The 13,674-nt window shown below is 40.8% G+C and overlaps 1 protein-coding gene across 2 annotated transcripts in view; it reads right to left on the bottom strand.

Annotated features, from left to right (window-relative positions):
• The window catches only part of JAM3 (junctional adhesion molecule 3), a 123,676-nt gene that overhangs the window by 77,376 nt on the left and 32,626 nt on the right, over positions 1 to 13,674 (bottom strand). The window contains exon 2 of one of the 2 annotated variants that reach the window (XM_058687373.1): positions 11,851 to 11,917. In XM_058687373.1, the coding sequence (XP_058543356.1) occupies positions 11,851 to 11,887 (37 nt within the window). In that variant the 5' untranslated portion in view covers positions 11,888 to 11,917. Of the gene's footprint in view, positions 1 to 7,349; positions 7,493 to 11,850; positions 11,918 to 13,674 lie in introns of those variants that run through there. The other variant, XM_058687372.1, reaches the window with a different exon arrangement.

Raw genomic sequence — 13,674 nt, 5'->3', positions numbered from 1 at the left:
TTAATTTACTAACTGTAACCTTAAGTTAGGTAATTAACCTTTCTGAGTCTCAGATTCATCATCTGCAAAATGAAACCTATAAAAACTGACTTCTGAGATCAATTAAAATAGCCCAGGTGAAGCTATCAGCACATTGCCTGCCACATAGTTTTTAATAAATGGTAGGTGGTATTATTTCTTATTATAACTCATTGGTCCTAAAATACAATGTAGGCATTTCCAACTCCATGCCTTTGCTCAATATTTCCTTCACCTTACTGGCCCCCAACACCTCCATTCCCCCCAAATCTGCACTAGGTAAATCAAAATTATCCCTAAAAGTCCAGCTCCTTCTTGAAATTCTTGTCTACCAGGCCAGAGCAAGTAAGTGCTCTCACTTCTAAACACATTAAAACATTTTCCAAAAATGCTATTCTGTTAACTATCCAAACTGCATGTTTCTTCTGGTCTAAAGAGGTGTTCATCTTAGATTTTCCTGTTTTACTCATGGAAAGCTTTACAGCCGTTAAAACAGAGACTGCCAAATAAATATGGATTGGCTGTTTAAGTTCTAATACCCTGATAGAGATACTTTAGAGGAAAAACAGGAGTGGCGGGGGGAGGGGGGGGGGGAGGCAGCTGTCTTAGGATTCACTGCATTCTTTGTAACCTTCCAGACAGCTGTGCTTCATTCTAAAGACATTATACATATTCCTTACAGAAAAACATCAGACAAGGAAGTCCATGGTGGGCAGGAAGAAGTGATAAGGATACATCAGCTGACAGCTCTCTTCAGGAAACATCTTTCAGAGTCTATTTTCCAAGGAAGTCAATTTGACCTGGTGTTCCTCTCACCAAAGACAAAGAAAACAGTTTTCCAGGAGTCCAGCTAGCACAAAGGAGGTGTTCAATAAATGCTGGCTGACTCTGAACAGGCAGACCAAAGCAACTACTCAGATTATTTTGCTTGTTTAAACAAAACAAAAAAACAAAAAAACAAGAAAACAAGGTAGTGAGGCAGATTTTCTCATCAGCTCTTTCAGTTTTCCAATTAACCATTTGCTGAGGATGCCACAGTTGGCTCCCCCACCCAAAACCCAGTAACAAACCTCTCAAATGAGTCACAAAGAAGACATGATCAAACAACTGAATCAAGTTAGCCCCTCCCTACTTCGTTCACTGTGGCTGACATTAATTAAGGTTCACAATCAACATGCTATCACATTGAACTAAACAAAGTTTTTCCATTTTAATTTTTTTTTAAAGTAGGCTCTGTGACCAGCATGGAGCCCAATGCAGGGCTTGAACTCATGACCCCAAGATCAAGATGTGAGCTGAGATCAAGAGTTGAATGTTTAACTGAGCCACCCAGACTAAAAGTTTTTCCATTTTTTTTTTAAGTTTATTTATTTTGAGAGAGAAAGAGAGTAAACTCATGCACAAGGGGCAAAAAGAGAGGGAGAGAGAGAATCTCAAGCAGGCTTCACACTGTCAGCATGGAGCCCGATGGAGGGCTTGAACTCACAAACTGTGAGATCATGACCTGAGTCACCCAGGCACACCAAGTTTTCCCATTTTAAAAGAAAATCTTTAGGGGTGCCTGGGTGGCTCAGTAGGTTAAGCATCTGACTTTGGCTCAGCTAATGATCTCATGGTTCATGAGTTTGAGCCCCACATCCAGCTCTGTGCTGACAGCTTAGAGCCTGGAGCCTGCTTTGGATTCTCTCTCTCTCTCTCTCTCTCTCTCTCTCTCTCTCTCTCTTCTCTCTCTCTCTCTGTCCCTCCCCCACTCACACTCCGTCTCTCTCTCTCTCCCTCTGCCCCTACCCAACTCACTCTCTGTTTCTGTCTCTCTCTCAAAAATAAATACACATTAAAATAAACTTAAGAATTGTCTGGGATCTTACTTATGCTTCATTACAGAGAAAGAAACCTGGCTTCTCAGACCATGAAGGAAAAGCAGGAAATGACCCATAGCTTAAATAAAAACATAATAAATAAAAATTAAAAAATAAAAGGAAAACTTAAAAAAAGAAAAGAAAATCTTTACTACTGTCAAATCTAAAATTCCACTATTTTATCTATCAGAGGCCAAAACAAAATACAATTTTTTCATTATTAAAAAACATCCTCATTAAAGAAAACTTGAGGGGAAAATAAAGAAAACTGAAAAGAAAAGAAAAGAAAAAAAGAAAAGAAAATCTTTACTACTGTCAAATCTAAAATTCCACTATTTTATCTATCAGAGGCCAAAACAAAATACAATTTTTTCATTATTAAAAAACATCCTCATTAAAGAAAACTTGAGGGGAAAATAAAGAAAACTTGGGAAAAAGACAAAAGAATCAGCCAGAAAAAGAGAAAAGTAGAAAACAATCAGCCATAAGACCTACCACTCAAAAACAGCACCTATCAACATTTTGGTTCATTAGATTCCAGGGGTTTTTTTTTCCCCCTAAGCATAAGATCAGTTTTTGCATAACTGTAATCATATGTATATGCTAATCCTACCTGCAGCTTGTGTCACTTACATTATTCATAAACATTTCTCCATGTTTTTTTTTTCTTCTTAACCATGTATAACTTGCATACATGGTAAGATTTTTAAATTAAACCAAGAAATACTTACCATTTGCTTTCTTTCAAAGAAACTACTGCAGTAAAAACTAAGAATTCTCAAAACTTCCGGGGGCCACTGGAGCTAAGATACATAAAAAATGCCTAGACACAGAGGAAGTACTTAAGATAGTTAACTGACTTACAAGTGACAAAGAGAATATTTACTATAGTCATCTCTAGAAAGGTACAAAAGAAATGAAATTAAGCCTCGGTTTCTAATGAGTTTTTAGTGTCATTGAAAAGATAGAATGTATTTATACCCAATAATTGAAACCCAATGTAATTCAGCATACAACTATCCTTGCTCTTCAAGAGCTGGGGATGCTTTATTCATTTCTGCATCCGTAGTATGCACAACAGTGCCTGTTCAATATATTGAACAGATATTCAATGAATGACTGCTATACTAAACTGAACTACAAACTAAGAGTCATGCTTATACAGAAATAAGAAAGGTCACTGAGAGACAAGGTTAGGTTAGGCAGAGTAGGAGTATGAATATAGCATAATTTGACTTTGGCAATAATTCACAGAAAGAAGTCTGAACCATAGAAGCTTTGGGATTCTGTGAAAATGAAAAATAACATGAGAAAAAAAATGTTTGTAGGGGCGCCTGGGTGGCTTAATCAGTTAAGCGTCAGACTCTGGATTTCCGCTCAGGTCACGATCTTACAGTTTGCGAGATCAAGCCCTGCATCGGGGTCCATGCTGACAGCGTGGAGCAGGCTTGGGATTCTAGCTCTCCCTGTCTCTCTGCCCCTCATGCATCCTCTCTCTCTCTCTCTCAAAATAAATAATAAATAAATTTTTAAAACTTTTTTTTTAAAGAAATATGGGGTGCCTGGGTGGCCCAGTCAGTTAAACGTTCGACTTCAGCTCAGGTCATGATCTCGTGGTTCCTGAGTTCAAGCCCCACCTCAGGCTCTGTGCTGACAGCTCAGAGCCTGGAACCTGCTTCGGATTCTGTGTCTCCCTCTTTTTCTTTCTTTCTTTCTTTCTTTCTTTCTTTCTTTCTTTCTTTCTTTCTTTCTTTCTTTCTTTCTTTCTTTCTTTCTCTCTCTCTCTCTCTCTCTCTCTCTCGCGCGCGCGCGCGCGCGCGCGCGCGCACTCCCCCCCACGCGCGCACTCCCCCCCCCACTTGTGCGCATGCGCGTGCTCTCGCGCGCGCCCGCGCGCACGCCTCCCACCTCTCTCTCTCAAAAAATGAATAAACATTTAAAAATTTTTTAAAATGTTTGTATAGTTTTAACTTATAAAAAGTTTGATATTTCTACACAATCAGCATTGAAACTGCCACTGAACATATGAACTACTCATGGGAAATATATAACATAGAATAGATACTTAAAAACAAAGAAAACACACCACCACAAAATACTACAGTATTCCTTTAAATCAGAAACCAAGGCTAATTCTCAGGAAGCTTTCTGTATGTTATGAAAAGTGGCAAAGAGGCAGTAAATTAAAGCTTTAGATCTCCATATAGAGTACTATGGTGGATACTGTCCTTGCTAAACTAGGTGTAAAAGAATGTGCTTACCAAAACTTTCTTTCAGGATCTCTTTATACTCCAGTGAAGCTATTTGCATATATGGTTAGCATTCAGAGGGTAGAGAGAGCTCTGAAATCTGTATTCAACCCTAACAGCATCATACTCACACCACCTGATTCTAAACATATCTTAAAAAAAAAAAAAAAAAGAATCCAGCTTCATGAATAGAGTATCATTCAACAGCCTCCATACATCCTCACTTCATTCATACACATATTTTCTTTTCTTTTACCCCACTTGTGCTTTGAAAAAATTCAAAGAATTTATGGAGAAGGAATCTGCTAATATCACATCTCTAACAGCTGCTAGCTTGATATACTAAATCCATAGCTCCTTCAGTTACATTATGTGTCCATTTCAGAAAGTGTGCTTAATTACAAATCTGATTTATTTCAGAACTGTTCTAAGCCTATCCTACTAGGCTTCCTTAAGTGCAAGTTACACAGACCTTAGGGGCTGGTGTATGATAATTTTATAATTTTGTCTGGATATAATACTGCAATTATTTATGATTAAGTACCTCTAATAGCTATCCATTCAGTCTCTGAAGCCTGAACTCATGAATAAATGCCTATCAACAAGTCATTTGAGAATGAACAGCTGATTTGAGGCACTGCATAATGCAGGGCAGGTGTTCTTTGCTTTTCTGCACACACACACACACACACACACACACACACACACACACACACCTGATAGCAATTATATCTGCCAGAAAATTTAAAAGGAATTATAACATAAAATAAGTCATTCTTAAAAAATGGTTTAGAATACTTTTCAAATTTTTTTCCAGGAAATTTTATTTAGATTTTGCTAAACTTAAGCACACAAGCTTGTTTTATATCAAGAGTACAAACTATTACTGTTTTAATTCTAAATGAAGCACTTCTCTCTAGGACATCAAAAGATTTGGAATCCAAAAAATATTACTACATAATCATTCAAAAAGGCCATGTGGCATAACATTTGTAAGGTTGAATTGCACCTGTCACCAATACAACAAAAGAATATTTTATATGCAAACCACAAAGCTTTGAACATTTGATAAATTATTAAACTGATGCATAACAAATCGACTGTCAAATGAAATGACACAAGTAACCACAAATTAATTAACAGAAATAGTTCAAAACTCCCAAATTTAAAACGCATAGGCTATCACCTTGAGCAAGTTACTGCATCTCTCAGTCTGTTTCTTCATGCACAAAATGAACAAAATAATTATAACAATCTCTTAAAGTTGTTAGTAATATGAAATGAATTACATATTAAATTCTTAAACAGCCTGGCAAAGGTTAATAAAGAATGTCCTGTATTAGGAACAACAACAAAAACAATGTATTATATCAGGAACAATTTTTTTTAAATGACAACGCTGAAAAATAATAGTATTTGAAAAGAATAATCATAAAAATAAAAAAGAGCTGTCATGACCTGCGGAAGAGTAAAGTTTTCAAGGTATTATAGTGTGTTTAGAGTACACACAAAATAAGAGAAAAAGAGCTCCTTACTGAAAAAGATAGCTATAGCCCCTCAAGGTGTATTAATACAACCTACCACCTTGATTCCTTGTCATCAGTCCTATTTTGCAAAATTTTATTCTTCCTCCTATGCTCTGCAGGTAAATCCCAGCCCTTAATATCAAGAAAGCCACAAACCCTGTACCTCCAGAAAAACAAAGTAAAAAGTTAATGGTATACAAAGTCCTTAGCATCTTCTAGTTTTATTAACAAGCAACCAAGTTGAAATTCAACTGCCAAATGTGTCTGCAATAAAAACTGCAAACTTTCATGTGAACAGAACTTTTCAACAATGGGGAGTTGTTCCAGTCTGTGAATAGGACAGTGTCAGTGTGACCAACAAAACTGGGAGCTGGACATTCCTGACACCCTTGTCCCCTGGCTAGCCTTTGATCATTTATATCTCCCAACCACATGTTTTTGGAAATCACTTTCGGGCAAAGTATATGACAACACCTACCCATATCCTGAAACTTATCCTTCATCACAGAGCCCTGTTTCCACAGCTTCTGCCTCAGACCCTCATTTTTATCTACCACCATTATGAACATTCCACAAGAATGAACATCAAACACAGGAGTGCTTTGTTTTTCTGGTCTGTCCACCCCCACTCCCAAACAGTCACTTTGTGTTTTAATTTGTATATTTTGGAAAACATCACGGGATGACAACAGCAACTGAGCCAAACAATAAATGACCTAAGAACTATAAGACCTCATCTGGTTACCTGAGGATGTCCTGCACAGAAGTGTTGTGTAGTGTGCTTTAGGTAGACATGGGTTTCAGTCTTTACTACTCACTCAGGATGCAGTCTTGGAAAGGTGGCTTGACTTAGGTCTTAGTTCTCTTATTTGAAAATGGGTTAATTAAATCCACCTCACAAAGCTATTGTAAGCTCTAAATGAGAAGATTTCAAAGTGCCTAGTATATAGTACATGCTCACTAAATACAAGCTACGTTAGACCCTCCATCCAACTGTCCTGAGACACACAAATCTAAGAGAATTCTGGACAGTGGAAAAGACAAAACAAAACTCCGAAGTTTGTCAGTGTCACCTGATGAAAACGGCCAAGATGCTATTTCAGGGTAAGGGTCTGCAGGGTCTCCTGGGCCAGGCTGGAGACAAAAAGGATACTTGATTGAAATCTATGGCATTTTATTTCCCCCAAAGAAAAGTTGGGTTTGCCCAATTCAGTTCCTTTTGTTTACAACAAGAGAGAAATGAACAGCACATCCCCAGAGGGCTGTGACCAAGAAGGCAGGCCTCAGAGTTGCGCTTCGCTGGTACTTCGGCAGGCCCCTCACTGTCGACTTCTAGGCAACGCGCTCGCTCCGCAGTGTGTTCTAGCAAGTTCCGAGCCCACGCCTAAGCTTCCACCTTCTTTCCAGAGAGCGGTGCCCACCGCCCGGAACCGGCCCACCGCCCGGAGGGAGCTACCCGGGCCTCGCACCGGCCCCTTGCACCCCCGCAACGACCCGGCTGGGACCCCGCCCAGAGGCCCCCGATCGACCCCCTTCTGCCGGGACGCGGGCGCGCGCCGCTCCTCCGGCCGAGCCCCCAGCGTCTCCGGAGCCGGGACCGCTATTCCCGCCAGGAACCACTTCAGTCGCTCCGGGCCCGCTCTGCTCCCATCCGCCCCAAATCCTCCTCTCCCAAAGGCAGAAACATGCACACTCACCCCTGAAAAGCAGCAGGAGGAAAAAGTCAGACAGCCGGGAGCAGAGCCGGACCGTTGGCCGCCGCCTCAGCGCCATGTCTAGGGGAGCTGAGGGGCCGCGGACGCGCGGCGCAGCTAGGCTTCCCCGTGCGCATGCGCCCTGCCTGCCGGGGGCCCCGACTACCCGCCCCTAGTTACCATAGCGACCACCTGGACCAGCACAGCCGTCACCATAGTAACAAGGGAAGCTGAAATTTGGTCGCTATGGATTCAGGGATGCTCAGGACCCAAGCGTATGAGGTCTCATTCAACGAATTTGATGGGAGGAGATAAAGAAACGTGTTCAAGAATGGGGCGGGGTAAATTTCCATAGCTATAAAATGAATGGAACACTACAGATCAGAGAAGGAGCACTCAATTAAAACTTGGAAATGAAGTATTTCCTCGAATTATTTCCACAAATCCTTATTCCACAAATAAGGATGCATTCTAATTGTCTTTAAAGCATTATAGCCTGCACCTCTTTTGAGTCACTGATTCCAAATGTGATAGAAGCAAAAAGCGCTGAAATCTATTTAAAACATAAGCAAGACATATATTATGCAGAATATAAAAGTGATGTCTTTCTGGGGCGCCTGGGTGGCTCAGTCGGTTGAGAATCCGACTTCGGCTCAGGTCATGGTCTCAGGGGTCCTGAGTTCGAGCCCCACATCCATATCTCTGCTGTCAGCGCGGAGCCCTCTTTGGATCCCCTGTCCCTCTCTCTCTCTCTGCCCCCACCTCCGCCCACATTCTCTCTCCCTGTCTCTCTCTCAAAAATAAACATTTTTTTTTAAAAAGTGATGTCTTTCAACACAATACATAGTTTCTGTGGTAGATCAAAAGCATGATGGCATGCCCATAGTTTATTCTGCAGAAAAGCAGGATGATAATTCTTTGCTCTGATTTCTCAATATTGGAAAATGATAAGGCTAGGGTAGAAAAATGGAGCAGAATCTTATGAAGACAAGCAGATAAGATGAAGAGAAGGATAAAATGTACTGGAAGTTGGACCTAGGGATGCAGGAGGTTTTGAGTGTCACTTACTACCATGGAAATTCTTGGGGCGCCTGGCTGACTCAGTAGGTTGAGCACCCAACTCTTGATTTCAGCTCAGGTCATGATCCCAGAGTAATGGGATCAAGCCCCACGTTGGGCTTCATGCTGAGCATGGAGCCTGCTTGAGATTCTCTCTCTCCCTCTGCCACTCTCCCTCTGTCTCTCTCTCTCTAAAAAATAAAAAGTACTGTGGAAAAATCTTGAAATAGCTTTTATTATATCTAATATAGAAAGTATCCCTAATGCTCCAGGAAACAACAGAGTGAAAACAGAATTCTAAGTATAGTTATTAGTAAAATATGCCAGAGTTTACAACAACAAATATTTTTTATATATTTTTTTTAATTTTTTGACATTTATTCATTTTTTGAAAGACAGAGAGGCATGGTGCGAGCAAGCAAGAGTCAGAGAAAGAGGGAGACACAGAATCCAAAGGAGGCTCCAGGCTTTGAGTTGTCAGCATAGAGTCCAACACGGGGCCTGAACCCACAAACCATGAAATCATGACCTGAGCCAAAGTCAGAAACCCAACCGACTGAGCCACCCAGGCACCCCTCCAACAACTAATATTTTTTAATGTTTAACTTAGTGGGGGGTGCCTGGGTGGCTAGTCAGTTGAATGTCCAACTCTTGATTTCAGCTCAGGTCATGATCTCACAGATCATGGGATCAACCCCCACATCAAGCCCCATGTCAAGATCTGCACTGAGAGTGCACAGTCTCCTTGGGATTCTCTCTCTCCCTCTCTCCCTCTCTCCCTGCCCCTTCTCTTTTCCTCCGCTTGCGTTCTCTCTCTCTCCTCTCTCTCTCTCTCTCTCTCTCTGTCTCAAAAGTAAAATAAATGAATAACTTTTTAAAATGTTTAACTTAAATACTTCATTTTTCACACAGTCACCCTACATTTTTTTTTTAGCATTTAGTATTTTTAGCTTTCACAAAGTAGGAAACTGTGTGTGTATAATTCACATATATACCAAATTATGAACGCCAAGAAACATGAAATAAATTGAGGCTGTTGCCAAGGACATTCTTCAACTGTCATCACTTTATGATCTTCTTTATAACTTTTTATAATTGCTCAAACCTTTGCAAGTGTGAATTAATTACATTTTCAAAATCTCATAAAGACAGAATAAAAACTTTAAAAATAACTCAACCACTTATTATGATTTTGTCTTTCTTTTCTTAAACCCTCTTTCTGTTCCAGTTCTTCATATTCCAAAGTCACAAATAAAAATAGGTGAAAATTATATTATCATGGCAGCCTTTCTCCCTTCATCAAACACAACATACAGGAATTAAAAAGAGAAAAAATCTTCTTAGGCCCACTGACTTTTTTCCTTTTGTTTTCTTTTGTCTTATCATTCCCTTTAGTTCTTGGAAATATAATCAGGCATATTTGCCTTACTAAAAGAACCATATTGGGGCGCCTGGGTGGCGCAGTCGGTTAAGCGTCCGACTTCAGCCAGGTCACGATCTCGCGGTCCGTGAGTTCGAGCCCCGTGTCGGGCTCTGGGCTGATGGCTCGGAGCCTGGAGCCTGTTTCCGATTCTGTGTCTCCCTCTCTCTCTGCCCCTCCCCCGTTCATGCTCTGTCTCTCTCTGTCCCAAAAATAAAAATAAAAAACGTTGAAAAAAAAAAAAAAAAAAAAAAAAAAAAAAAAAAAAAAAGAACCATATTGATTACCTGGGAAGTATGAGGTGTCTGACTGTGGACGGAATAGTTTTCAGAAACTAGTGCCTCTTTTCTCCTGCTTGATTTCCTGTGTTTGCATTGTGACATGGTTCTGTCTGTTAAATGGTTTTCTCTGTTAGGGAATCTTTTGAAATTCAGAACAAGACCACAGAGAAAGGCTCCATGAATATTCTATATGGAACAGAGGTTCCTATGAGAGCGGATGCAGGTGCTTCATTGTAAAACATTGATTTTCCTCCACAGATGGAGTCTGCATGTCATGGCTGGTGGTTGAGACACAATCCTAGAATGGAGCCTAACTAGTGATGCACCAGGACAGGGTAGAATGCCTTTGGCTGTCAAGTGATATGCTTCTTCATATGATCTAATTATTCCCAGGAGAGCTTTGGCCCTGTTCAGAAGGGAACCAGAGGTCTGGAAGCATTCAGTGAGTGAAGCCATGGCGTCTGTGCTTCTATCACCACATTATCCAACTGAATATGCTTGTTTCTAATGTGTGATTTACTAAGGAGAGATTCATTTCTTAAAAGAGTTCAGGGAACTAAATACACTTGTGCTAAACTTGAACAAAAGCATGTGCAATACTTTTCAATACTAATGCAAAGTGTAAATCAAGTAGCAAAGAGTAGGGTTTTCCTGTGAGAATCACCTCTAAACAAACTGGAGAGGTCCTGGAATCAGCAATTACAAGAGGGGAGACATAAGCTCTGAAGTCTGATGGACAATGATTCAAATTCTTGGCTTTTGTAAAGTTGGGAAAGTTACTTAATCTAAGCCTTAGATTCCTTGTCTGTAAAATAGGGATAACAAACCTACCTCAAGTGGTCGTTGTGAAGATCATGTGAAATAAAGTTCCAAAACATACTAGGTGCTCAGTAAATATCTGTTGCCTGTGCCCCTTCCATTTCCTACTATTTTGGCTCAGAATGGGAAAAATGACTACAATATTCCTGGAGAGTCTTGATAAAGAAAAGTACCTTCAGTCTGCGGTTGGGTCAAAGAGAATGAGAAGCAAAGAGGAACTTTTACATCAATGTGTATTTGTTCTCTCAGTGTGATTATATTCTTAAAAAGTAACATGGCTATGGCTTCTGCCCCTTCACTATGCCATTATACACCTGAACAATCACTTGAAGTCAACCCTCACAGCATGATAGAAGTAAGATCCATTGACTGAGGGAAGTCTGTGACCCTAGAGTTATTCTATAAAAGCATTCCTCTTCAGGGTTTATCAAAGATCCTGTTGCTCCATCTTACCTCCATTCAAGTTTCCTCTTCCTTGAAATATTTCCAACTCTGGTCTCTCACATGTTCTCCCAACTATCAGGTCCTGCTCCTTCTCTTCAAAGTATTTCTTTAATTTCATCTAAATAGAAGGATCCCCCCGCAATCTAAGGAAACAGTAGGGGATAAAACCTTCACCCCTTCTAACGAGATGTGCTGCTCATGCTATATGAGGAAGGGAAGTTCTTTTGTAGTTCAATTTATTTGCAATGTCCTTTCTTTTGTAGTGGCACAGCTGAGAAAGGTCATATTAATGCCAAAGTTTTGGCTTAAAGTGTCTTCCTAGAGAGACACCTTTATAAGAAGCTGTTTAACAGCCCTTTCATATTTCACCGAAAAGAGCCTGGGTGTTCGTGTGCTAGAGTGTGTTAGTGTGTGTTTTTGTGTAGTGTGTGTTTAAGTAAACATATCATACATGCCATGGGTGAAAGAAAGAGTCACTTACCTCTGCTACAGGAGGAATTAGAGTGTCCCATCACCATCAGCCAAGGTCTCTTTACTCACCAGTGGACCTGAAAACACAGCACAACAAACAACACTTAGTGGACAATTTCATGGCCACAGTGGAAACCTAACTAGGGTTTGCTGCTCCAGGGCTGAGGGCCCTAAGAACTGTGAATCCCAAGTTCCCCTGTTGAGGTGTCTGCCTCAGTTCTTTCTTCGAGTAAGTAGAGAAGCAGGGCTTGGCTGGATGCCCTATCCAGACATGAGAGAAAAGGTGTTAGGGACAGCTAGCAAACAACACTTCCCAGACCACCTTTAGGAAGGACACCTGTGATGAGATAAAACAGACCAGTTCTCTCCTCTGCTTGCCCTGATGAATATTTCCACTGGTCTGGGGAGAAGATGGGAAGCTTTCCCTCATCTGTGCTTCAGTACTGAGGACACCAATGAGCATGAGCACCAGTGGGGATTATCTTGGAGCCAGACTGAGGAGCCGATTCAGGGGAAGGTGTGGAACTAACAGTGGGTAGAGAGCATATCTGCAGCTCTGCAGTTCAAGTTGTGTGCCTCCAGGATGCTCCAACAACTTTGTTTACAGATTGGAGATATTTTTATCCCAACCTCCAATTAGAGGTAATTTTCTTTTCCTACAAATTGTACCATTGAGTGTTTACTTCCTGGCAGCACCAAAGAGAGACCAGGGCCTCTGCTATTCTCCCTCTTTCACTGCAGGGAATCTTGCGCCTCCTTTGGAGTCCCTTCGAGGGTCAATTCTCTACTACATAGTTTGAGGAAGAGGCAAGTTCTTCCTGATGGCCTTGGGTCCAAGCGTTTGACCTGGTAATTTGTACTGAAGGAAGGATCTTTTTGTGGTTGCCATTGCAGAGATTCTGGATATCTTGTTCCAGGACTGGAAATAGTGGGTATTTCATTCTATTTCCCAGAACTCTAATGTGATGAGGATTATGCCACAAGCCTTTTTCCCCCCAGAGATTATTCAATACCAGGCCTCTTAAGCAAATGATAAGGGCTTTAGAGAAGACTCTGAAGTTTCTATTTAATCTCATGGAATTGTATTCCCACAAAATTTGGGATTGGGAGGAGTGGGTGTGTTTGGTCTTCTGTGATGATATCAAGTACTCAAGATACTCAATAGCAATGCAGAGATTTACTGCAGTTGGGAGGCCACTGTAGCCTTACAAAGGTCAGAGAACCATCTCCTAAGAATGTCTACAGTCTGCACCCTTTATACTCTGAGGTCTCCCCTTATTCCTATCAGTCTTAGCAGGCAGTATTTTGTCTTCTGGCCAGGCCTTGTTCCCTAGAATTGCACTGCCTAGTGTAGTTCAAGCCTAGCATTAGCAGCTGCTGAGGACAGACTCCCAGAAGAGGTGGGGAGCTCTGCTAAGCACTAAGATACTCCTTGCGCACCCCCCACAGCAATGGCCACCTCACTGCCACCAGTCTAAAGCAAACTGCATCAGTTTCCATTCAGATTATTAAAATGATCTGCAGGCACCTGCCTGTATCTTCTGTCTCTAGACTTTTCTCTTCACAATTGTGAGTAGCACAGGGACTAGAACATTGGTAAGTGCTCAACGAATATCCGTGGAATGAATGCCTATAAGACTCTTCATCTTATAAACCCAATATCAGCTCATGTTGTTCTGTTTAAAATTCTTAAGTGGCTCCATATTACCTTCAGAATCCAGTTAAAATCTCTTCTATAACTAAAAAAGTCATGGTTGAAATAAAGAAGTCCTTTGGTCATGAATAACATCATGTCAACATCTCATATTACACCCTCATCTATAGCCTTGAATCT

Source organism: Neofelis nebulosa, chromosome 10 (genome assembly GCF_028018385.1).
Source record: "Neofelis nebulosa isolate mNeoNeb1 chromosome 10, mNeoNeb1.pri, whole genome shotgun sequence".
NCBI classification, from domain to species: domain Eukaryota; kingdom Metazoa; phylum Chordata; class Mammalia; order Carnivora; family Felidae; genus Neofelis; species Neofelis nebulosa.
The sequence above is the reverse complement of the archived record's forward strand: the minus strand, read 5'-3'. Positions and strand labels throughout refer to the sequence as shown.